This window comes from Coregonus clupeaformis, chromosome 11 (assembly GCF_020615455.1).
Source record: "Coregonus clupeaformis isolate EN_2021a chromosome 11, ASM2061545v1, whole genome shotgun sequence".
NCBI classification, from domain to species: domain Eukaryota; kingdom Metazoa; phylum Chordata; class Actinopteri; order Salmoniformes; family Salmonidae; genus Coregonus; species Coregonus clupeaformis.
The window spans coordinates 8,690,122-8,715,415 of NC_059202.1; the positions used below are offsets into that span (position 1 = coordinate 8,690,122).

The window sequence follows — 25,294 nt, forward strand, 5'->3', positions numbered from 1 at the left end:
TGATGACAATTACAGGCCTCTCTCATCTTTTTAAGTGGGAGAACTTGCACAATTGGTGGCTGACTAAATACTTTTTTCCCCCACTGTATATTTTACAGTTGTTGCATTTTGTGAAAATGAAAACAAAGGGATTAAATAAATTGTGATTCAATTCTAATGTGTACGACTAAGATGTCCCAAATGAAAGCGATGAGTAAAAAGAAAAAAGAAAAATACAGATGACATCTCCTCTAATGTGACAAGTAGCCAGTACACCCCCGTAACAGGCTTTATGTCAGTATTACGGCAGTCTTATGACAGTGTTTTGAAGCATTATGACATCTGCTTTGAGCAAAGAGTCCCCATTATTATGGCAGTAATATACACTCAGCTCCTAAAGTTTAGGACCTAGACCTTTTTCAGTTACACGTCACTAGTAGCATATCGAATTGACGCACAATGTTTAGAAAATCATAGGTAGTTCTGTCACGTACAGAATAGAAAATATCCTCCATTGTGTGAAATTGACACTCATGCCCATTACATTTCTATCTGAAACACTCATATAGAATGTGCCCTATATAATATTATAGAATTAAGCACACCAATCTGGGGATATGATTGGGCCCATGTACGGTACTGTGGCATGAATGGGACACCCTGTGTAGGTTGATGAGCCTTGACCAACCTCTCCATGATCACAACAGAGAGGAGAATCCTGGAGCACTCCCAATGTGGCGCTGCTGAGATATAGATCACAAAGGTTGAAAAACCCCAAACACTGCTTGCCAGTCTGGGTATGTAGCTGTACTCATCTAGCCTGGGTGCCAGACAGTGTGTTTCTGCTTTAGCCCAACATGACATCACAACAATGACAAAGGAGTTGGCTACGGTAGAAACAGCCAGACAACCAGGCTAGATAAGTTCACTTGCACACTGACAATGCAGACAGAGGGGTCCATTTGCATAAAAGAAAGGATACAGAGATGCAACATGTCTTTGGAGGATCAGATTCAAATCAAATTAAAACAAAATGCTTCACCTTTACAGGACGATTAGCTTTGAAACTAGCTTGCTATAGAAGGAATAAACCCATAGATTATATAATAGGATTCACCATCCGGCACATTAACTAGCACTACGCAAGTCAAATACCTATTATAGTTGAACACAAGCAACAGGCATAGTTCCCTCTCCACCCCACCCCACTACATCCAACAAGTCCCCAGGTACCCCTCAACACCTCCCAACCCAGTCCCACACAACAACCCAATCCAACCCAACCACTAGATCAGGGCAGTCCAGTCTTATCTACAGAAGGCCACTGGTGTGGCTCCAGGCTTCTGTACAAACCAACACACCTGAATCAACTAATCAGTCTTCCATAAAGACTGAGAAGTCCAAACAGGTGTGTTAGTGCTTGGATGGAACGAGGCCTCGCACTGGCCCTCAGTGTGGATACGACTGGACACCGCTGACATCTAGATAGAAACCCATCCATCACACAAGACGTGTCTTTTCTCTATTTCTACAGCAAATAAGCTCAACAAAGCACTACACAACTTAACTTCTGGATCATGCCACAAGGTACAAAAGGATGCTTAGAGAATGACAAACACTTTCCTAAAACGGAGAGGAGGAGAAAGAGGATGGCTAAAGGAGTGTCTGGTGGACAACAGCGTGAGTTTGTTTAGTGACAGACAGCTCCTGGTTTGATAGTAGTTTGTCTCTGTGGTTCTCTCCTCCAGAGCAACAACAGTGTGTCATGTTGTGTGTGTTAGGGTTGTCACGGAGATGAGAAACTACTATGGCTCTAGTAGTCTTGTTTCATTTCCACCTAGGTCAGTTGGGTCTGGCAACATGAGGTTGGTTCTCTCTCTCTCGCTCTCCCCCCCCCCCCCGGGTGTTAAATGGTGTGGTAGGTTGTCTTTGGTTGGTGAGCTGGTGCTCCTGGCTACAGGGTGAAAGGCTTGTTTACAGAACAGTTTCTATGAAAACCAGGGTGTGGTGGGTTGATAGGTTTGCATACTGGCCTCTGGGGCGAGGCCTGACAGAGGGGTCAACGGCAGCCATATTGGATAGGTGGGTCTGGATGAAACCCACTAACTGATCCTTGGGAAGGAGTGATTCTGTGGTGGTCCTGATGGCAGTTTCAAACCCCATCCAAAGGAAGGCAGAACATTTGAGAAAGTCAATGGGTGAAATTGGATCTCAAAGTGTGATTCCTTATTGTGGTAATGACTCCAGAGAGAGTGGGCCATGCACTAGAGACAGAGAGCTTCTCTTAGAGCATGGGGAGGGGAGGAAAAGCTGTAACTGTTGAAACAGTGTTTCACTCACCAAATCAAATACAGAACAATTCTGAGAATTAAAAATCTAAACTGGGGCTGGGAGTGGCCGGGGTTACTGAGTGTAAACATTCCATCCCTGTCTCCATCATGACAACAACAGTCTTGTCTTCCCATGATGCACTGCTCTCTGGTCTCTCCATATCGGCTCCATCATGGTTGGGTCAAAGGTTAATCAGAATACGACTCAGACTGCAGGAGGGCATCTAGGATCCTGGGAATGCTGCACTCCTTTCTGGGTAGGAGGGGGTAATAATGTGGGTGGTGGTGGTGGTGGTGGTGGTGGAGGGCTATGAGTAAGTAATAAAGAATACCTTGACGAGGGGGAGAGTGACATTTCACACTGCCGCTTCTCATACATATAATCCATAAAAATGTGTTTGTTTAGTAATAAAACAATTGCCTTGTTTAAATATGAATATAATAGTTTGCTTCTGCTCTTTAGGAAATGATAGTCTGTGTGGGTGAGGGGAGGGGGGTTGTCTCCCCTTCACTACAACTCCATGTCCTGAGCCTCATCCTCAGAGAAGTCAGACATGGAACTCTCAGATGAGGAGTCACCTCCCTCCTCCTGCTCCTTTAGAGCCTCCTCTGTCGCATACTTTTGGAGATACTCTGGAACAGAGAGCAGGAAAAGAGTCAGACAGTCTATTGTGTGTGTGTGTATGTACAGTATGCATGTACAGTGTGTATATGTGTGTGCATCACCTTTGATCTTGTGTTTGTAGTCCTCTGGCCGGTGAAGGTACATGGCGGCAGCGTCTCCGTTGAGAGGGTCGATGGGGTTGGGGTAGGCCAGCAGCTGGGGCAGGAATGACTCAAATATGTTGGTCAGGTCTGCAAGGGGAGGAGGGACGACCAGTGTTTTACATTATGGAGGGTAAAGAGGTGCTAATGTGCAACTTTCGACTCAAGGCAAACACTCAATGAGCTGTACTAATTGCACAATTAGTAGAACAGTACAAGTTGAACTGCAAAAAAAAAAAAACACATCACAAGTATTTCATTCGGAGGTTAGTAGGCCTCGCAGTTTTGCATTTCATATCCAGTCCTGTCATGATGACAAACGGCCACTAGGTCTCTGTTCAGCTCTCACCATCAATACAATAGCCTATCTGCTACAAGCAGTGAATGGGCCAACAACTCAAACCAGAAAGGGTGATTTAAAAAAAACATATTATAATGCCATGTCGGGTATGTCCCACTGACACAGTGTTCCTAAACGTTGGAACAAGAGTACAAATCACAGTAACAAGGTCAATTGCTAGTACGGTTTTCAATGATAGGAACTTCTGTATGGCAATCATGCTCAGCTATTCACAAGGCCAGCCATATAAAAGCCTTATAAACACTAAGTTGAGAGATACTTAAGTTGATAGAGACATTGTAGACCTGTTTTCCCAGTCGGTCACTCTTATGTCAGCTCCTCACAGCAGCCAACAGCCCAGACATGGTCATAGAGAAAAGGTACAGCATGTACCAATGTCATGGAACAAACCATTCAGTGAGTTTCAAACGTTTTCAAACTGAAGTGGTAGCATGTCCATTGTGTCCATTTTGAAATAAATGTGGAACCTTTACTCACCGTACAGGGCTGTCCACGTCTGGTTGATGACATCTAGACACACTGTCCCTGACCTGAAGGAAAGGGGAGATGAGAGAGCAGAAAATAAACTAAATTGTGAGCAGCATTTTGTGATATAACATCAAACAAACATTATGTATAACTGATAAGATTGTCCAGGCCTAAACATCAACATACTGTACATTAGTTGCTAACGACTAAAACGATATCATCAAAATGAACTTACGCTTCATCAATGTTGGGATGAAAGATTTTATTAATGAATCCTGTGAGGAGAAAAATAAAGTTAGTCTTCATAGAAAACCTGTGGTTGGAAAAAGTGTTATTGTAATTTCCACAATGCTTTCACCAGTTATGTTATTAGTGTATATTACATAGAGAGTGTTGTGACAGATGCATTTTGATACTGTACCTATAGATGGAGACTTGAAGGGGTATTTGTCTGGTAGGTCTACTCGCACCTTCCATACACCTCCTTCATATGGTGCTAAAAAACAACAACATTTGATTAGAAACACACACAGACCTGCACACACAACCGCCTGCACACACACTGGGAGGAAGATTGCATCCTTACAGCAGATAATGCCATACAGATCTTTGCATGGACACAATGAGCCCATTGAGAAGCCAGTGAAAATCATTAGGATGTTTATGAAAATACTTACTTCCTTGTGGGCCGTAGAACTTGACCACAAACTCATTGAGTCCGCTGAGGATGGTTACCTCATGCTTGCTCTCGATGCTGAGCACTTGTTAAGGAAAAGACACGGCTGAACATGACTAACGAGCAGAAGGCTACAGCACAAACAACACAGATTTTAAATGAATGTAAACAAGCCAATTAAAATGAGCCACCATCAGAATCCAAATAGTTGGGTGAACTGGGCTCTGTCCCAAATGGTACTGATCAAAAGTAGTGCAATTAATAGGGAATAGGGTGCCATTTGGGACTCAACTCTGGTCTGAGGTCAGTAGTACCAGTGTATGTGTGTATGTGTGTGTGTGTGTGTGTGTGTGTGTGTGTGTGTGTGTGTGTGTGTGTGTGTGTGTGTGTGTGAGAGAGAGAGAGAGAGAGAGAGAGAGAGAGAGAGCGTGAGAGATACTCTGGGTTAAGGTCAAACATAGGATCGATAACGGCAGCCGTGGAGGCTGATCAATAATGTAGTGATCAGACTCAGCCAACACACCACAGCTCAGCTTACACACAAACAACACTTACTCTAACCAAAACTAACCACACAAACAACTAATACTTTACCTCACTCTCTTACAACAAACGATGTCATGTTATAACCAGAAATAGCCTAACTTCACACACTAACCAGAACGAACCAACACCCTCAGGCTCTACCCAGAACTAACCAACTGTGGGTATCATCTTCTGGGGAGAATAGGACCCAAAACAATAGGAAAGCACCAGTGTCCCATCAACTAGTCTAGGCCTCTGGGAGACCATGCTCTGGCCTGATGAGGACCCACGCTGTGGAGCTACATGCTGGGCATCAGTCACCGGGGTCTGTGGCTTGAGTAAGCCTCTAAAACCATATGGATGGAAACACCTGGTATCCTGGTATTGTTTTGACCAATGAATTGTGACAGTTCAGTTGGCCAATGTTCAAGTTCACCTGGGTGAAAGAGATGAGGCTGAGGGAGGGAAAAGAATAGGAGAGAAGAAAATAAAGTGAGACTTCACACTTACCACACTTTTCGTAAAAATACAGACGGCTACACATTACTCAAATGTAAACTTCCTTACTTGCTACGTCTACCCTACCTCCGGGGGTAACGCACGACACTCACCCGACAGTTTCCCCCCTTGAAGCAGGGCAGTTCAAACAGAATTGTCTCGTTGAGCGAACACTCCTACAGTATAAATGGAAATAGCAGAGCTGAAATGTATAGATATTTTCCTAATATTTGAGACTTGTTTTAATTTAGTTTTTACCTGAAATTGCAGTAACAGCTTGTTACATTCTGAAATTGTCGCAGTAGCTGCCGGATGCACCGAGCCACGTAAAACTATGGAAGCCCATCCCCACCAAAAACATGTAAAATGATACAAATAGAATATGTTTTGTAATATTGTTTGGTGATTTCAGATGTGGCACCACAGGTCCTAGAGCGGTGGGGCGGAATTGTTTTCCTGGGGCCCAATTTTTCCTGATCTGGTAGCAGGCTAACCTAACCAACTCCAGACCCTAGTTGTAGTGTATGACATAGTAATAAATCAGCTGTATAAAAACGGTTTTATATGGGCTATGGGACCAGATCATTTTTCTAATCAGGTCATATGATTATTTATTTATTTTTCCTCCTGGAAAAACTCCTGCCCTAGGGAGGATGAAAACATGAAAACCCTTTACACAAAAACCGACAACTGTGATTGGACAAAAACAAAGGAACATAATAATAGGGATGAGCTCGCTGTATTGCAAGTGCATCACGTAGGCCTTTGCATCTGTAATTAAAAAGATACTCATACAGTATATCATCACTATTGTGTTCATTGATTAATTCCAGTCAATCCTTTTTTATATAAAGCTGTAGGTAGCCTAGCCACCCGAAGTGTGAATATACACCAAATTTGATAAAATTCACATTTTCTCAGAACACAAATAAATGGGCCCATTTTAGGCTATAAATACATAGCTTAGGCTACAAAAACATGACATGATGTTTCCCCTGGCCAGGTCCAGATGGGATCAGAGCACAAAGGCTTCTCCAGGCTACCTGCAGCTGTGGTTGTTATCAGTAGGCTACAGTTGATCAGACTGAAGCACAGACTAATTGTGCACGTTAACAAATCATATGGCATTTTAGTGAAAAAAAGTTGGGTGGCGGGTATGGGCTTCCAAATAAAACAGCTTGTCGCAGTGAATTCACTTATACGCAAGTTTTCAGTCGCAATTTTATTTTACCACGTAATGATTTGCATGATATTGATAAAAATTAAGCCTGGTTTGTTGTAAGGTAGGCCTACTGTACTTTTATATTCATGTGAGAGGGTTAATCTGTCATTTTTTATAGGCTAACGTTACTTGATGAAGACATGCTGTTACACCAACTCTTTGCTTTTGTCTTAAACTAAAATGTAATGAGTGTAGCCTAGAGAAGAGAAGATAAACCCTTTAATTGACTGCACATACATGCTTGTGAATGGTTGCATTATTCAATAGTGTAATATGGTTTGGTTGCATTATTCAATAATGTAATATGTTTTAGAAGAAAGGTTTGTCATTGTTGAATAGTTTGTGCTTACTGGCTAGTGGGTACTGTGATATTTTTGGTCAATTTGAGCTGCGGACCAAGAACGTTGTGTTGCCAGCGACAACGAAAGGTAAGGCAAGGATGTAATGTAAATTGAAAAGTAGAATTCTCTTTCGCCACCCCGCTCCTCAGACTCTCCTAAATATCTTGTAGTGGGAATAGGGCCATAGAGATAGAGCATGTACAGATGAAGTCGGAAGTTTACATACACTTAGGTTGGAGTCATTAAAACTCGTTTTTCAACAACTCCAGAAATGTCTTGTTAACAAACTATAGTTTTGGCAAGTCGGTTAGGACATCTACTTTGTGCATGACACAAGTAATTTTTCTAACAATTGTTTACAGACAGATTATTTTACTTATAATTCACTGTATCACAATTCCAGTGGGTCAGAAGTTTACATACACTAAGTTGACTGTGCCTTTAAACAGCTTGGAAAATTCCAGAAAATGATGTCATGGCTTTAGAAGCTTCTGATAGGCTAATTGACATCATTTGAGTCAATTGGAGGTGTACCTGTGAATTTATTTCAAGGCCTTCCTTCAAACTCAGTGCCTCTTTGCTTGTAATCATGGGAAAATCAAAAGAAACTGCAACTGCACATGGGGACAAAGATCGTACTTTTTGGAGAAATGTCCTCTGGTCTGATGAAACAAAAATAGAACTGTTTGGCCATAATGACCATCGTTATGTTTGGAGGAAAAAGGGGACAGCTTGCAAGCCGAAGAACACCATCCCTACCGTGAAGCACAGGGGTGGCAGCATCATGCTGTGGGGGTGCTTTGCTGCAGGAGGGACTGGTGCACTTCACAAAATAGATGGCATCATGAGGAAGGAAAATTATGTGGATATATTGAAGCAACTCTTCAAGACATCAGTCAGGAAGTTAAAGCTTGGTCGCAAATGGGTCTTCCTAATGGACAATGACCCCAAGCATACTTCCAAAGTTGTGGAAAAATGGCTTAAGGACAACAAAGTCAAGGTATTGGAGTGGCAAAACCCTGACCTCAATCCTATAGAACATTTGTGGGCAGAACTGAAAAAGTGTGTGCGAGCAAGGAGGCCTACAAACCTGACTCAGTTACACCAGCTCTGTCTGGAGGAATGGGCCAAAATTCACCCAACTTATTGTGGGAAGCTTGTGGAAGGCTACCCGAAACGTTTGACCCAAGTTAAACAATTTTAAAGGCAATGCTACCAAATACTAATTGAGTGTATGTAAACTTCTGACCCACTGGGAATGTGATGAAAGAAATAAAAGCTGAAATATATCATTCTCTCTACTATTATTCTGACACTTCACATTCTTAAAATAAAGTGGTGATCCTAACTGACCTAAGACAGGGAATTTTTCCTAGGATTAAATGTCAGGAATTGTGAAAAACTGAGTTTAAATGTATTTGGCTAAGGTGTATGTAAACTTCCGACTTCAACTGTAGATAGATAACATGATAGATCTCTGAACATAACTCGCCATTCTAGTCCACATTACTTCAGTTTTTATTTAATCACATTAATTAATTTATCAGCCATGAAGGGCATAGGAGCTGTGGGGGACATGTCTCCCCCCCTCCCCCCAATGTTAGAAGCAGGTAAAATGGTCCCCCCAATATAAAAAATTAAAAAAAATAATAATAATTTTGAATCGATTCGTTGAGGGATTTTAGTATTTATTTTTTAAGGCCTCCGCTGCTGGAACGTGAGTCACTTCCCCCGCCCCCACTGACTGCTTCATTCTCACTCTCAGTTGTTACAAGCAGTGTGGCAGAGTGTGAGTGAGAGAAAAAGCACTGTGCAGCCCCGCCATCATTACTCACCGCACCGGGGAAAGTAATTGTTGTTGGCAACAACAAAGTAAGTTTAAGTAAAGTGTATGAATGTAAATAAAGTTTGATTTCAGAATGAACGTGAACAACTATAAGCTTTCTCCTGGCTAGTAGCTAGTAAGATTTACATTTACAGTTTAGTAATTTTTAGCTGTGTCAGATTTTATCTAATTAGCTAATGCTGAATGATAAGATGGCGCTGCAGTGGATAGCAGACGTTTTACGGGCTCTTTTGTGTTTTTTCAATGGCGGACATTATTTGAGCTGAAGCGAGTGAAAATTAGCTCAGACTTTGGAATTAAAATGTTGCCCATTCACATCTCATATGTTTCCTGCCTACAAAATGTATCTTGATACGTTAATAAATACATGCTGTGTTAATTTTGGCATGTTTACCTGCCTACAATACCCACTGTAGTGTGCATAGATCGCAATCCATAGTAAGTCAATAGGGCTAACTGCCTAGCTAATACTGTTAGCTAGCCATACAGCCACAAATAATTGTTAGCTAGTTAGCTACCCAGGAAGAATTGACATCTACCTTACATAACATTAGTCTTAGGTAATTTTTGCCTGTTAAACTATCTGATTAGACAGATAACTTCGATTCACATATAGCCAGCTGATAGTTATGAAGTAAAATGTTTGCTTTGTGTATCTCTTGTTTAGTCTCTATTGCCATTGTCCTGGTTGGAAGGTTTAGTGAATGGGTAAGTACATAGTAATTCAATAGGGCTAAATTGCTAGCTAGCTAGCCACAAAGAATTGGTAGCTAGCTACCCATGATAAATTGACATCGACCTTGCATAACATTAGTTTTAGGTCATTTTTGCCTGTTTAACTAGCTGGCTAGCTAGATTATAATTCACATATAGCTAGCTGATAGTTACGAAGTAAAACATTTGCTTTGTGTATCTTGTTTCTATTGTTGCCAATGTCCTGGCTAAAATAAGGTTTAGTGAATGGGAGGTGCAGCGTGAGGTAATACAGTAGGGGAAGTGCTTCTCAAATGTATTGTTTTATGCTCCATACTCTCGTCCTCACAAGAATGTACTTAAGAGAAAGTCCTCTGAGAATGCACTCGGAGCATGAGTGTGGAGCACGGTAGTATACATATTGCACTTCACACTGCCCTCTCCGCCATCATTTCCTATTCATTTACATTTTACATTTACATTTACGTAATTTAGCAGACGCTCTTATCCAGAGCGACTTACAAATTATTCCTATGACCGAAAACAGCTTCTGGGCATCAGAACAGTGATCACTAATCTCGATTTGGAAGACAATTTCTACTTTAACGAGTTGGCAGCTCTGGACATTCTGCTTACTCTGGACTAGGGCCCTTATCACCGGGACTCGAAAGAGGAAACGACGGCACAAGTGAGGCAAATGAGCCGTCATCCTGACGAGTCTACGTTTGCGAGCAAATAAACCGCTTCTACCCTCCGTTCTACTGGCAAACATATCATCACTAGAGAACAAACTGGATGAGCTCCACTTGAGACTATCCTATCAACAGGACCTGAAGAACCTTAATATTCTATGTTTCTCGGAGACGTGGCTGAACAAGGACATGGATAATATAAATGTCTTTGGTTTTTCCATGCATCATCTAAACCGGACGGCAGCCTCGGGTAAGGCGAAGAGGGGAGGAGTGTGTCTCTTTAATAACAACAGCTGGTGCGCGATCTCTAATGTTAAGGAAGTCTCAAGTTTTTGCTCACCTGAGTTAGAATACCTCATGATAAGCTGCAGACCATACAATTTACCAAGAGAGTTTTCATCTATATTTTTCGCAGCTGTCTATTTACCACCACAAAACGATTCTGGCACTCAGACCGCACTCAACAAGCTGTATAGGACCACATGCAAACCAGAAAATGCACATCCAGAGTTTCTCGTGGCCGGGGATTTTAATGCAGGGAAACTGAAATCCATTTTACCAGCATGTCACCTGTGCAACTAGAGGGGACAAAACTCTTGATCACTTTTACTCCACACACAAACTCATACAAGGCGCTCCCTTGCCCTCTCTTTGGCAAATCTGACCATAACTATATCCTCCTGATTCCTGCTTACAAGCCAAAACTCCAACAGGAAGTACCAGTGGTGCGCTCAACACGGAAGTGGTCCAATGAAGCGGATGCTAAGGTACAGGACTGTTTCGCTAGCACACGTTCCGGGATTCATCCAATAACATTGAGGAGTTTACCACATCAGTCACCTGCTTCATTAATCATTGCATCGACGAAGCCATGGATTACAGGCAAAATCCGCACTGAGTTAAAGGCTAGAGCTGCCGCTTTCAAGGAGCCGGACACTAATCCAGACGCTTATAAGAAATCCCACAACCTCCAACGAGCCATCAAACAGGCAAAGCACCAATACAGGACTAAAACCAAATACTACTACGCTGTCTCTGACCAGGGTTCGTACAAACAGTAGCAAGTCAAATTCAAGGACTTTCAAGTACTTTTTCAAGCACTAATATTTATTTTCAAGGACCATCAAATTCATAATAGTTCATATTATGCAATTGTTTCTAGTTTCCACCAGATGGCAGTATATCGCCTTAAACTCCTTAGAATAAAAAAAAAGTAGTATTCATCACTACCTGACAAGTTCTACTCAATAATAGGTTGTTTCACTACTTATTTACTACATAAATGAGTGTTAAGTCAGTACTGATGTTGTAATTTGAGTAGTGATGAGCAGCGTTTTGGGACATGCCTGGCTGAGTGGCAGTGTGGGTGGAATGAGCACGCTCGCCTGGCAACCACGGCGCAAGACCAATACATTTTTCATAAACATATTTGATCATTATCTGTTCTCCTCTCATTTTAATTCAAGTACTTTTCAAGTACCAACTTGAGAAAATGTCTGATTTTCAAGGTATGCCAGTACTTAAATTTTTTAGTGCCAAATTCAAGTACTTTAAGCACCTCAAGCACCTTATGCGAACCCTGTCTGACGCTCGTCAGATGTGGCAGGGTTTGCAAACTCTCACGGATTACAAAAGGGAATCCCAGCCGCAAGCTGCCCAGTGACGCGAGCCTACCAGACGAGCTAAATGCCTCGAAGCGAGCATAGAATGCTAGCAACACTGATCCATGCATGAGAGCACCAGCTTTTCCAGGCGTAGTCGATGTGACTAAGACCTTTAAACAGGTTCACATTCACAAGGCAGCGGGGCATTACCAGGACGGGTACTCAAAGCATGCGCTGACCAGCTGGCAAGTGTCTTCACTGACATTTACCCTGACCCAGTCTGTAACATGTTTCAAGAAGACCACCATAGTCCCTGAGCCCAAGAACGCCAAGGTAACCTGTCTAAATGACTATCGCCACCTAGCACTCACATCTGTAGCCATGAAATGCATTGAAAGGCTGGTCATGGCTCACATCAACGCCATCATCACAAACAGCCTGGACCCATTCCAATTCGCATACCGCCAATACAGATCCACAGATCTCTATTGCACTTCACATTGCCCTCTCCCACCTGGATAAGAGGAACACCTGTGAGAATGCTGTTCATTGACTACAGCTCAGCGTTCAACACCATGGTGCCCTCCAAGCTCATCACTAAGCTCAGGACACTGGGACTGAACGGGCCACCCCCATGGGTGAGGGTAGTCAACAACACATCCGCCATGCTGACCCTCTACACGGGGGCCCCCTCTGGGGTGCGTGCTTAGTCCCCCTCCTAAACTCCCTTTTCACACACACGACTGCGTGGCCGCACACGACTCCAACACGATCATCAAGTTTGCTGACGACACGACAGTGATAGGCCTGATCACCAATGACGATGAGACAGTCTATAGGGAGGAGGTCAGTGACCTGGCAGTGTGGTGCCAGGACAACAACCTTTCAATCAAACATCAGCAAGACAAAGGAGCTGATCGTGGACTACAGGAAATGGAGGGCCGAGCTCGCCCCCATCCACATCGAAGGGGCTGTAGTGGAGTGGGTCGAGAGCTTCAAGTTCCTCGGTGTCCACATCACTAAGGAATTAACATGGTCCACACACACCAACACAGTCGCGAAGAAGGCACGACAATGTCTGTTCCCCCTCAGGATGCTGAAAATATTTAGCATGGGCCCTCAGAAAACTCAAAAGGTTTTATAGCTGTAACACAGAGAGTCTTGACTGGCTGCATCACCGCTTGGTATGGCAATACGTACGGCCCAGCTCCCTGCCATCCAGGACCTCTATACAAGGCGGTGTCAGAGGAAGGCCCTAAAAATTGTTAAAAAGACTCCAGCCACCCAAGTCATAGACTGTTCTCTCAGCTAACACATGGAAAGTGGTACCAAAGTCTGGAACAAACATGAACCTGAACAGTTTCTACCCCCAAGCCATAAGACTGCTAAATATTTAACCAAATAGCTACCCGGACTATCTGCATTGACCCTTTTTGCACTAACTCGTTTGACTCATCACGTACGCTGCCGATACTGCTTATTATCTATCCTGTTGCCTAGTCACTCCACCCTTACCTATATGTACATATCTACCTCAATTATCTCGTACCCCTGCACATCGACTTGGTACTGGTACCCCCATGTATATAGTAAGTTATCGTTACTCATTGTGTATTTATTCCTCGTTTTATTATTTTCTATTATTTTTCTCTGTGCATTGTTGGGAAAGGCCCCGTAATTAAGCATTTCACTGTTAGTCTACTCCTGTTGTTTACGAAGCATGTGACAAATACAATTTGGTTTGGATAGTTCTGGCTATGTGATAAACTGATAGTGAATGTTTTGAAGCCAAGAATACTTGCTAGCTACATAATTACTTACGCAATCACTGTCTTCATCATAGGGTCATGGCAGGATAGTGACAGCCATGAACCGACAGACAGGCTGACAGAGAGGCCACAAACCAACAGGTAAGATAGTGAGAAGTACCTCTTCAAGCTCATAGAGTTCATAGACTGATGATCAGTCATAGTGTCAATCAATCTGAATTAGGCCTAGCTGATCTCTGATGAAATGATAGCAGCTTAAGAGCTAGAGGGTGTATTGCATGTGTTAGCTTCATGCAGGAGAGAGGCAGCCATGATTATATGTTATTTTTAATAACAGTGTAGAGTGGAGAATGATTCATTTCAGTTTGACCTTTCATGCATACTTTTTTTTTTTTAAATTAAAACAGTTCAACTGTATATGTTGCTGGTTATTATTACAGTATGATAACTATTATAAGTTGAAAATATTACATTAAGTTTCAAACCATTCAGTACATAGAGCAGCAGTAGGGTGGGTGTACCCATTAAGCCACCGAAATCTATGTTTAGACATTTCTAACATATACTGCCCTAATTTTTGTAAGAAAAGTGGAGATAAAATGAAAGATAAATCTGTCATGTGAAGTTTTGACTACTTACAAAAAAAAAATATTAGACATACAAATATTTGATAAAATATGTGAAAAGTCCGGACTGGGCTTAATGTGTACCGAGTGTACCCTTTAAGCCTCTGGGTGTTCCAAATAAGTCCACCTCTTAAATAATACATTTTAATTAATTTCCAAAATGTTCAAATCTTCCAAACTGACATTTCTTATGTAACATTAGATTATATTAATCTCCCCAAAAGTTAAAATAAACTGATCATTGCTATTCATCATGGAAGTAGCACTCATAACAATCGTATCCACAGAGATAAATGTGGACTTTGGCTTTTGTTCTTGCTAACCAGTACACGTCCGATTCTACTAATCAACTAATCATAGACTTCAATCAAGACATGATTAGTTGAATCAGATGTGTTATTGCTTGGTTAGAAAACAAACCTGCACCCACACTGGTGCTCTGTAGATAAGAAGCCATGCACAAAGACCATAACGCAAACAACTTTCAATGAATTCTCTGAAAGCTGATTCACATTTGCTGTACTGCTATTCTTCTTAATTAGTCCAACTTGTCTACCTAAATCCTATCTGAAGACAGTTTTAAATCACCCCCTCTACTGTTTATTCAAAAAGGTACAGGTGGTGGACCTAAACAATGAATCACCTGGATGAATGAAAGACAACAATATGACAATGCCCCCACCCAAAAGTGCATGAGTAGTCACCCAATAGTCATCCTCTTGTCCCTCATTTGTTAGCATTTTTGCCCACCACTTGTAGGTCTTCTATTCCTGATGTCCCTCAACCCTGATCATATTCTTCTCTCTCTGCATCAACGACTACCTGTGCACTCGAAACATCTTGTAGAGGTTGTTTAATTAAATGTATCCACATTAACAGTCAAACTAGTATTCAGTACAGTATGAATGGCCATGGCTCTAAGACTGATTGGACTGTACCAGAGTAAGTGCCCCTCTGCAAGGCCCCCCTTAGCCTTGTCAAGTTGCCCATTTGTATGTTAGGATTTGTCTATATCCTTTACTCAAAAGTCATTCAAAATTAGCATTTAAAACCTGTTTTTCAACAACAACAAAATCTGGGGGCATGCTCCCGGACCCCGGTAGCAAAAACTGTCGCTCCTATGCACCTGTCAGCCATGTTTTTCTTGGTTTATCTATCTGTTATGTTCAGTCCGTCTTGGGTTGCAGCTAGGCTTAAGCTTGGGTTGTGTGTCTCCACGTGTCTCAAGAAAATGTGTATTTTATTCGGTTTAGGAACCACTGAACAGGATCAGGATTGAAGAACAATGGCCTAGACTAAAGGATGGGAGCAGGGCAGGCAGCAGTGACTGTGACCTACAACAGATAGGACCTATAAATAAGGCTGGTTACATTGTGGAATGGTGCATCTCTGTCTTGTCTTTCCCCAGGGGGTTGCCTTGAGAGACCTAAGGCCCGGGCCTGTTGCATGCACACACACAGACAAGACTAAACACTGAAAGAGTCAGTAGGTACAAAGGGAAGGGACTAGGGCCTGAAATGGAACCAGGCCCCAGTGTTCCAGAGGTCAACCTGACAAACAGTCATGTGTTCTACATTGAGCATGCTCTACATTCACCTGTTCCTCTGCTGCCTGGAGTAAACACCAGACATGCCCTCACACTGAGTGGCTGATATACACTACATGACCAGAAGTATGTGGACACCTGCTCGTCGAACATCTCATTCCAAAATCATGGGCATTAATATGGAGTTGGTCCCCCCCTTTGCTGCTATAACAGCCTCCACTCTTCTGGGAAGGCTTTCCACTAGATGTTGGAACATTGCAGAGGGAACTTGCTTCCATTCAGCCACAAGAACATTAGTGAGGTTGGGCACTGATGTTGGGCGTTTAGGCCTGGCTCGCAGTCGGCGTTCCAATTCATCCCAAAGGTGTGCGATGGGGTTGAGGTCAGGATTCTGAGTAGGCCAGTCAAGTTCTTCTACACTGATCTCGACAAACCATTTCTCTATGGACCTCGCTTTGGGCACGGGGAAAGGGCCTTCCCCAAACTGTTGCCACAAAGTTGGAAGCACAGAATCGTCTAGAATGTCATTGTATACTATAGCGTTAAGATTTCCCTTCACTGGAACTAAGGGGCCTAGCCCGAACAATGAAAAACAGCCCCAGACCATTACTCCTCCTCCACCAAACTTAACAGATGGCACTATGCATTCGGACAGGTAGCGTTCTCCTGGCATCCGCCAAACCCAGATTCGTCCATCGGACTGCCAGATGGTGAAGCGTGATTCATCACTCCAGAGAACACGTTTCCACTGCTTCAGAGTCCAATGGCAGCGAGCTTTACACCATTCCAGACGACGCTTGGCATTGCGCATGGTGATCTTAGGCTTGTGTGTGGCTGCTCGGCCATGGAAACCCATTTCATGAAGCTCCCGACAAACAGTTATTGTGCTTCCAGAGGCAGTTTGGAACTCGGTAGTGAGTGTTTGAACCAAGGACAGACAATTTTTACGCGCTTCAGCACTCGGCGGTCCCGTTCTGTGAGCTTGTGTAGCCTACCACTTCGCGACTGAGCCGTTGTTGCTCCTAGACGTTTCCACTTCACAATAACAGCACTTGCAATTGACCGGGGCAGCTCTAGCAGCGCAGAAATTTGACGAACTGACTTGTTGGAAAGGTGGCATCCTATGATGGTGCCACGTTGAAAGTCACTGAGCTCTTCAGTAAGGCCATTCTATTGCCAATACTTGTCTATGGAGATTGCATGGCTGTGTGCTCGATTTAATACACCTGTCAGCAACGGGTGTGGCTGAAATAGCAGAATCCACTAATTTGAAGGGGTGTCCACATACTTTTGTATATATAGTGTATCATGCACATCCCACATTTCTCCACTGGTGCTGGGCTAAAAACACTGGATTTACTGTGTACAGGCTTTTCTACCAGGCTTTACAATGTGATCTCATCAGATAAGAGAGCGGAGGCCTCAGAGACTAATATACAAGTTCCAGTGCCAGAGACAGACAATGCTGGTTTGGCAGGCACAAAGAAAGGAAAGATTTACCACAATACCCAGCCCCCACCTAAGCTTCAGGAACACCCACACGTGTATAAACGCACATGCGCACACATGCATGCGCACACACACAAAGACAAAAAAAAAAACAGGCTCAAATATCAAGATGACACACAATCATGAGAGTATCTCTCCCTCTCCAACACATACATGTTCCTCACAGCGATGGCAGCAGCTCAGCAAGCCCCAGCTGCATGTTAGATCAGCCAGTCTACTGCATCTACAGACAGACCCCCCCCCAGACAGACCCCTGGCATACTCAATAGGCCACTGCTCATTTGATGTTTAGATTCCTGTATTGTTCATCCTTTATTTATCCAGTGGATGAATTTGATCCAATTGATATGAATGTCTTGAGAGAACTGCCCAGGAAGGCAGCTAATTAGTCATGATATCCACGCATTGATTTCAAACCAGACAGTATGTATATGCCATGAAGAACTGGCCTGAAGGAGACAGAAGGTGGTTAGGGGGAGGGGAGGAGGAGGCGGCAATAGCTTTACTAAAGACCTAGAGGCCAGAGGGGAACTCTCATTGTGCAGGTTTTCCCAGGCATATTTAGCAGGTAGTCTATCCTGACCTATAGAGTGAGTACACATCAGAAAACAAACACACACACACCGTCATGAGAGATTAGGTTACTATATATTTGTAAACCCTACAGTGCTATTATTCACAAGACACCAACCGTCTGCAACAACTAAATCTAATGTTTTCTCCAAACAAAAAACAAAAACGGGGCCCTATAGTGAAGGCCTATAGGGCCCTGTGTAGCTCAGTTGGTAGAGCATGGCGCTTGCAACGCCAGGGTTGTGGGTTCGATTCCCACGGGGGGCCAGTATGAAAAAATGTATGCACTAACTGTAAGTCGCTCTGGATAAGAGCGTCTGCTAAATGACTAAAATGTAAATAGTGTCAAATATTAATCAAATATTCAACAACATTCATTTTACGCCATATTAAAACATATTTAGAAAATGAGAGGGGCCAATCTACAACTTATAGAGATGGATAAGCACTTGACATGCACACTGAATCATCTCCAATGGTTTGATTTCATAATGGCAGGTGGGCCACTGCTTATGGCCTGTTAGAATGTACTAACAAGTCAATAGCTAGGCCTGTCTATTCCCAGCCCCATCCGTGCTATCCGAGATCCTTGGGACGCCCCTACCCTCAACCTTAACCATTTTATATGTCAACGTCAACGGGTGGTAGGGACGGCCCAAGGATCCCAGATAGCAAGGACCATTTGTTGTCACACGAGCAGCTGTTTATCTAGTCCCGCCCCCTACCAGTTTCCGGATAGTAACAGGCTGACCAATCAGGGCACTAACTCTCGCTGCAGGAGCACAAAAACAAAACAATTCAACTCACGCTGTCTGCACCCAACCTTTCAGCAAACTTCAAAAACTAGACGGTAGATTAAAAATATATAATGTCCATCTACATTCTGATAACTTGGTGAAAAAGGCTACAATAAACGTTTTTAAGATCTAGCGTCAATGAGAATTCAACTAGCTACCATTACATCATAGCTAGCTGGCTTTGTTAGGAGGGGAAACACAAATGCAAAACATTTACATTATCTACTACAACATTTACTACTTTAGGATGGAATAGATTTTTACCATAAACATATTCCCATTATTATGTAAGATAATTTCCCCATGACTCACGGGTGGAAAACAGAAGAAGTAGGCCTGTCATCTGTAGCTAATCAAACTGGTTAAAAACAAAAACACTGGCAAACTTGACAGGGGACATGTAAACGACTTGTAAACAAGACAGAGCGATGCAATATTACTGATGGTTAATCATGCAGCTAACGTTACAACGGCAGGACTGTCAACATGAATGACTTCACAAGGTCGAGATATAATAGCTAGCGAAATATCCGGATCTAAAGGAAACAGGGCTAACTAGCTAGCTTAGATAGGAAAGAAAGGCCAGTAAAAGGACGGACGACGGATAGCTCGCAGAAAATGGTGCCTACAAGGCCAGGGTTTTGTCTAGCTTTTCTAGCCATCGTCATTCGAGAGACAAAGCTAGCTACCTATGTGTTGCATAAAATAAATCAGGGTTTGTGGAAAACAACCATGGGTTGATGAGAGCATCACTGACACTAACATTAAGCAATCTAATTTGCTAGATAAATGAACACTGTTGGATAACTTCCCAAATGTCGTCCAATACCTGTAGTTTTCTGATCTGAGCAAACACACAACTAACGTTATAGCAGATATTATTGAGGGTGAAATATTTAGCCTAGATCTGGCACAGCTATGGCTAACTAAAGCGAATCGTGTGAGCCTGATCAAAAAATATATATATATACTTTTGTTGTCAGAAAATCCAAAAACCAACAGCCGTTACTGTTCGTTTACACAACATACTGTATTAACGTTAGCTAGCTATGTCAGTTGTCTGTCATTTTCCATTTCCATTTTAGTCATTTAGCAGACGCTCTTATCCAGAGCGATTTACAGTTAGTGAGTATACATTTTCATACTGGCCCCCCGTGGGAAACGAACCCACAACCCTGGCGTTGCAAGCGCCATGCTCTACCAACTGAGCTACACGCTGCATCAGTAACCAATAAATGTAATTACAATCGTTGTAGAGAGCTGTCACTGCAATTTATGATTAGCTAAAATACAACAAAGATTGTTTTGCCTGTCTCTGTTGTTTATGCTCAGAAAAGGATACAGTTTCACCACGTCGGTATCCATTCGCCTCTTGCCTGGACTTGGCGACGACATTTTTGTAACGTTATTCCTTTGCGGAGTGTCAACGTAATAACTCCGATGCTAGCTCAATACTTCGATGACGCAAGCTATTCGAACTATATCGTCTGCCTTTTCAGTTTGTCCATCGAAAGAAATATTTCAACATCCCTCACTTTCTCTCAACAACACTTGCAAATGTCTGCAGGGCTGCGTTCAGTAGGTACGCTTTTACATTCTGGAACGTTCAATTGAACGGAAACAGTGCTGTACTGAACGACGAGTTGAAAAACGGGATGGGGAACGCTGTCAGCATGGCCACTGCCCTTCAAATACGTCACTCATAGGTTCAAGCCACACCCACCGAACGAGAGCAAACGTACCTCAAAGTCTGTTCAAGAACATACAATAACATTTTGTGGAAACGTGTCGTTCAGTACAAACCGTTCCGCAACGTAGCAAACGTTCATGCGAACTGAGTGCACCTCAGGTATCCTCTCTCTCTGCCTATGCCCCATGTACACTAGCACGCGGTAAATTGCCGCTTCAGCCGCCCAGAGTGTCTCGCTTGTGGGTGTGCTGGCAGAATTTGGCAGCATGTTCGAATGTATGTCAAGAATTCAGCATAGCAAGTTTGTATGAAGAAGCTGAAAAAAAGTTCGCGGGAGGTGGTTGGGTGCGGAGAGCTCGAGTAAAGGACGCCCAGGTAGCGAAGAAGGACCAAAGTTTATTGCTCATATTTGATCGAAATCGCTATGAATAAGTGTAGAAAGGGAGAGTAGAAAGGTACATGGAGTCCCTTAAGAAAGCAAGAAACATATGTATGTTAGGAGAAGTGCAGTATTATCATAAGGAAACGTATACCTGGATGACGGAGGAGGAATGGAGGGGAAAAGAGAGGCAGAGGAGGTCTAGGAGAGGGAGGAAGACTGTGAGCCTGAGTCTGTTAAAAATTGCGGGAAAAGGGAGAAGGTTTGTTAAAGATGAATGGTAGGAAATGTAAGCAACGTGAGCTGAAGACAGGAGGAGAAATGGAAGTGAATGAGGGTGAAGTATTTGTGGTGGAAGGTGTGGTGAAGTACTCGGAGCCCGAGGATTGCACAGAGGGTCAGGATGAAGATGTGTCTGTCAGTAGGAGTGACGTTTTTGGAAAAAGTGGAGCCTTGCCTTTTGGCTGATCCATTTGTGGTTTCAAGATGGTTGAAAAGAGCGTTGGGTGAAGTGGTATCGGTGAGGGTAACCAGAAGTGGTCTAGTGATAATTGTTTGTGTTTCTGTTGGTCAGAGGGAGAAGGCGCTCAGATTTAGACAAATGGGGGAAAGAATGGTGAATTGTTTCGCTCTCAAGAAAAGGGCGCCATTGAAAGGAGTTACTGGGGTAGCAGTCAGTGGCGGCTCCTGAAAAAATTCTCAGAGGGGGCAATTTTTCTGATGATTTAGGTGACCTACACACATTTTAAAAAAGATATGTCCAGCAACAACATGAAGACAGGGGCAGCATATAAGTCAATACCAGAAGCATTTATTGACTGATCTCAAAAGTGTTGGCTTACAAAGGCAAAATAAGTTATCACAGTAAAAATAATCAAGGGTGTTCTTTCACATTCCTCAACACTGCATAAACAATATGCATTTCCATAAAACACCTCATCTAATTGTGCCACAAAGTTGACAAGTCCAAGAAAAATACCAGGGTTGGTGGAGCCCTCAGTTTCATCTTTGCCTCGCAGCTAACTCAAACACTCCGCAAAAACTTCACACACTGGATTAGCCGGCTGAGGATGTGGCGGTTCTTGCTAACCTCATCGTTGTGGCGGCGGACAGCTAGCCTGTATCCCTCATCCAGTTGAGTGGCAATATTCACTCTCCCCAAAGCAGACAATCTCAAACAGCTATCCATGTGGGTCTTTGACAGCTCATGTTTCTTAATCTTTTCTGAAAGATGGTGCATGTCCGTTACACCAGTCGCTGTCCAAGCGGTGCTGTCTGCCGTGCCGCCTTCAGGGTGAAAGAGTAAGCAGGGGTAGCAGAAGACTGCATTAGCTACATCGCAGCCTGCTAGCCAGGTTTTTCGTTTCGTACCAATTTTTGGAAAATCCTCGGGTGTAGGACTTTCCCCCTTTAGTAGAAACCTGTTGAATTATTAAATTTGGTCTGGGAGGTCCTAATTGTTTCGTTGCCAATTTATCTTGATTTGTTCGCCGACAAAAAGGAACTTCTTTCAAAGAGACAATCGAGTTGCACTGAACGCTAGCCATCTTGACAGTAGTACGTGAATTGATTGACGCTGCTACCCGCTCTTTTCTTAGTTACGTTCATGGTTATGTTACGTATGACGAAAGCGCGTAAGTGCAAGCCCTCCCGGAACCCATAGAGATTGTATTGAAAGCTCTGATATTTGAAAAAAAAGATTTTACATGAGAGTCTATGAGAGACTTCTGGGGCGATTTTCAACCTGACTGAAATCGCCCCAAAAGGGGCGGGGCCATTTGAAGCACGACTTTAGCCTGATTGGACATTTAGTGGCAGATCAGACGTCTAGATTAGAACACTGATAACTACTGTTGCCGTGATATAATTGATTAGAAAAAAAATCCCTTCCTTTTCCCGTTTGGCAGTGCGTCGCCCATATCGCCCTAATGAACACACCGCCCCTGGTAGCAGTAAATGTAAAAGTTGACCAACTGAAGGGGAAGATTCCCGGTGTGTGTGATGCTCGTCGTTTGGTGCGACAAAACAGGGGGGCGAGAGAGGGGAAACAGAGGAGTCATTGTCTGTTCTTGTGAGTTTTGAAGTTGAGTCTTTGCCTGATAAAGTGAAGTTAGGATATATAAGTTATCCTGTACGAGCTTATATGCCGAATACATTACGATGTTACAGGTGTCAAACTTATGGGCATGTGGCAGCAGTGTGTAGGAGGGAGGTTCCGAGGTGTGAGAAGTGTGCAGAAGGGCATGAGACAAAGTAATGTGTAGCATTGGGAAAGTAGTGATATGTGCTAATTGTAGGGGTGCCCATGGGGCAGGGGATCAGAAATGTCCTGTGCGAGAGAGGCAGGTTGAGGTTTCCAGGGTAAGAGTAGTGAAGAAGTTTTCATGCTGAGGCAGTGAAGAAAGTAGAGGAATATGGGTCAAGGGGGAGGAGTGGTGAGAGTAGTAGAGATGTACCAATGCAGAGGGATAGGACAACAAGTGATATATGTTTCAGTAAGATTGGATTTTTAGCATTTATAGCAATGGTTATTAATTGTACTGCAGGGATGGAACATAAGTCGAAGAAAATTGAGGTTGTGGTGGCAGCTGCAGAGAGGTATTTGGGTGTGCGAGACTTAACATCAGAAGAGTTACAGGGAGTGTTAAGTGGTGATGTTCCATCATCTCAGGTTGAGGGCATGAGGTAGGAATGAATATATTTAAATAGTGGAGTGGGTTGGTGTTAATTATTAATAATAATTTTTAATTTGTGAGTGTAGTGTTAGATGGTAGGGTATTTCTTTATTTTATTTTTCAAGCAAAATATAAGGGAGTTGTACACCAGTCTAGTTGGTGGCGGTAATGCAACATTTAGCAGACGCTCTTATCCAGAGCGACTTACAGTTAATGAGTGCATACATTTTCCATACAGGCCCCCCGTGGGAATCGAACCCACAACCCTGGCGTTGCAAGCGCCATGCTCTACCAACTGAGCTACAGGAGGCCTTGTAGTATAGATAGCTAAGTGAATTAAAATTGACCAGCTACCTAACTTAATATTAGCTAGCTATCTTGATGTAAAAAACAAACTCCAAATGCATTTGAAGGTAGCTAGCTAACAGCCATGGAGGAGGGTGAAAGGATAGCAGACCCATCTGTCAAAGTGAGAGAGTAGGCTATTCTGGATAGGGGCAGGTACTTTTGTGTAGTTCCAGTCCCTAGAAGTGAGGACAGAGATAATAGTAACATAATATTCAGTGCGGTCTAATTTGAGTATAATGAAGTCTGTTTCTTGTGAGGTTTTCTGACGTCAGCTACAGAGAGCTGTGAAAGCCTGTCTGCAGATGAAGAGGTCCCAATGAAGAGCAGTGGTTCTCAGTCCTGGTCCTGGGGACTCAAAGGGGTACACGTTTTTGCCTTAGCAAAATGATTTGCCTTGTTCAAATGATCAAGTCATCATCAAGCTTCAATGGGTATTTATGTATGCATTTGTGATGCTATCCTTGATATGATCCTGCAATTGTCACATGCTACACATGCACGTGTGTGCACATGCATCTATCCAATGTTATCATGATTTGTTATAAGGTATATTATACTTCAGAAATCCACAATGACCTGGTGATGTAAAAGTCTAATAATGACATTCTTCTATATTCCTACAGATACCTTGTAACTGGAGATTCCTTCAAAATGATTGCCTACAGTTACCGTGTAGGGCACTGCAAGGTTGGGTGACCAGGGCCATCTGAGACTGCCTCCTGGGGGAATTCAGGCGTGTGAAGGCTACCTGTGTCATGCATAACTTGATGTGGATGGACACGAGGACCAGGAGGGGATCTGCAGCTCGCCGCCGTGTGCCAGAGGAGAGGTCTGCTGCTCTGCAGGATGTTTCAAGGATGGGGGCCAACAACGCAGCACGGGAGGCAATCCATGGGCGGGAGATGTTCACCTACTTCTTCAAAGAGGGTGCTGTTCCCTGACAATGCCATAGACTACACTACGCACAACCAAATGCTCTTTTAAGAGCCATCCACATTGCAATAAGAGTATTCTTCCATTTACTTAGCTATGTCAACTGCAGTTATTAAATTCCCAGTTTCTCTCCTTTTGATTTCTACTTCTCAGGTGAGGGTGCTGTTCAGGTAAGGGTGATGCCTGTATAAAAACAAAACAGGTTCTTTTAAGAGTCACCCATATTGAAAACAATTAGACACCCTTTAACCCACACCTACACTTGTGTATCAATCTGATTGATGGATTGTGTTGTGCAGTGGCTCCTTCCACCTTCAAAGAATAGGCAAGAGGACCAACCATGGAGAATACATTTACATTTACGTCATTTAGCAGACGCTCTTATCCAGAGCGACTTACAAATTGGTGCATTCACCTTATAGCCAGTGGGATAACCACTTTACAATATT

The 25,294-nt window shown here is 43.1% G+C and overlaps 1 protein-coding gene across 1 annotated transcript; it reads right to left on the bottom strand.

The window, feature by feature from the left end:
- Positions 1-27: 27 nt before the first annotated feature.
- LOC121576376 (ubiquitin-conjugating enzyme E2 H-like) lies at positions 28-20,475 on the bottom strand. The gene is made up of 7 exons (XM_041889465.2): positions 20,163-20,475; positions 4,581-4,657; positions 4,325-4,399; positions 4,139-4,178; positions 3,913-3,965; positions 3,036-3,164; positions 28-2,942 (listed from the first exon to the last, which is right to left on the bottom strand). Exons 1-7 carry the CDS (start codon positions 20,213-20,215, stop codon positions 2,821-2,823), a joined length of 549 nt encoding a protein of 182 aa, XP_041745399.1. The 5' UTR covers positions 20,216-20,475; the 3' UTR covers positions 28-2,820.
- Between the last annotated feature and the right edge of the window lie 4,819 nt (positions 20,476-25,294).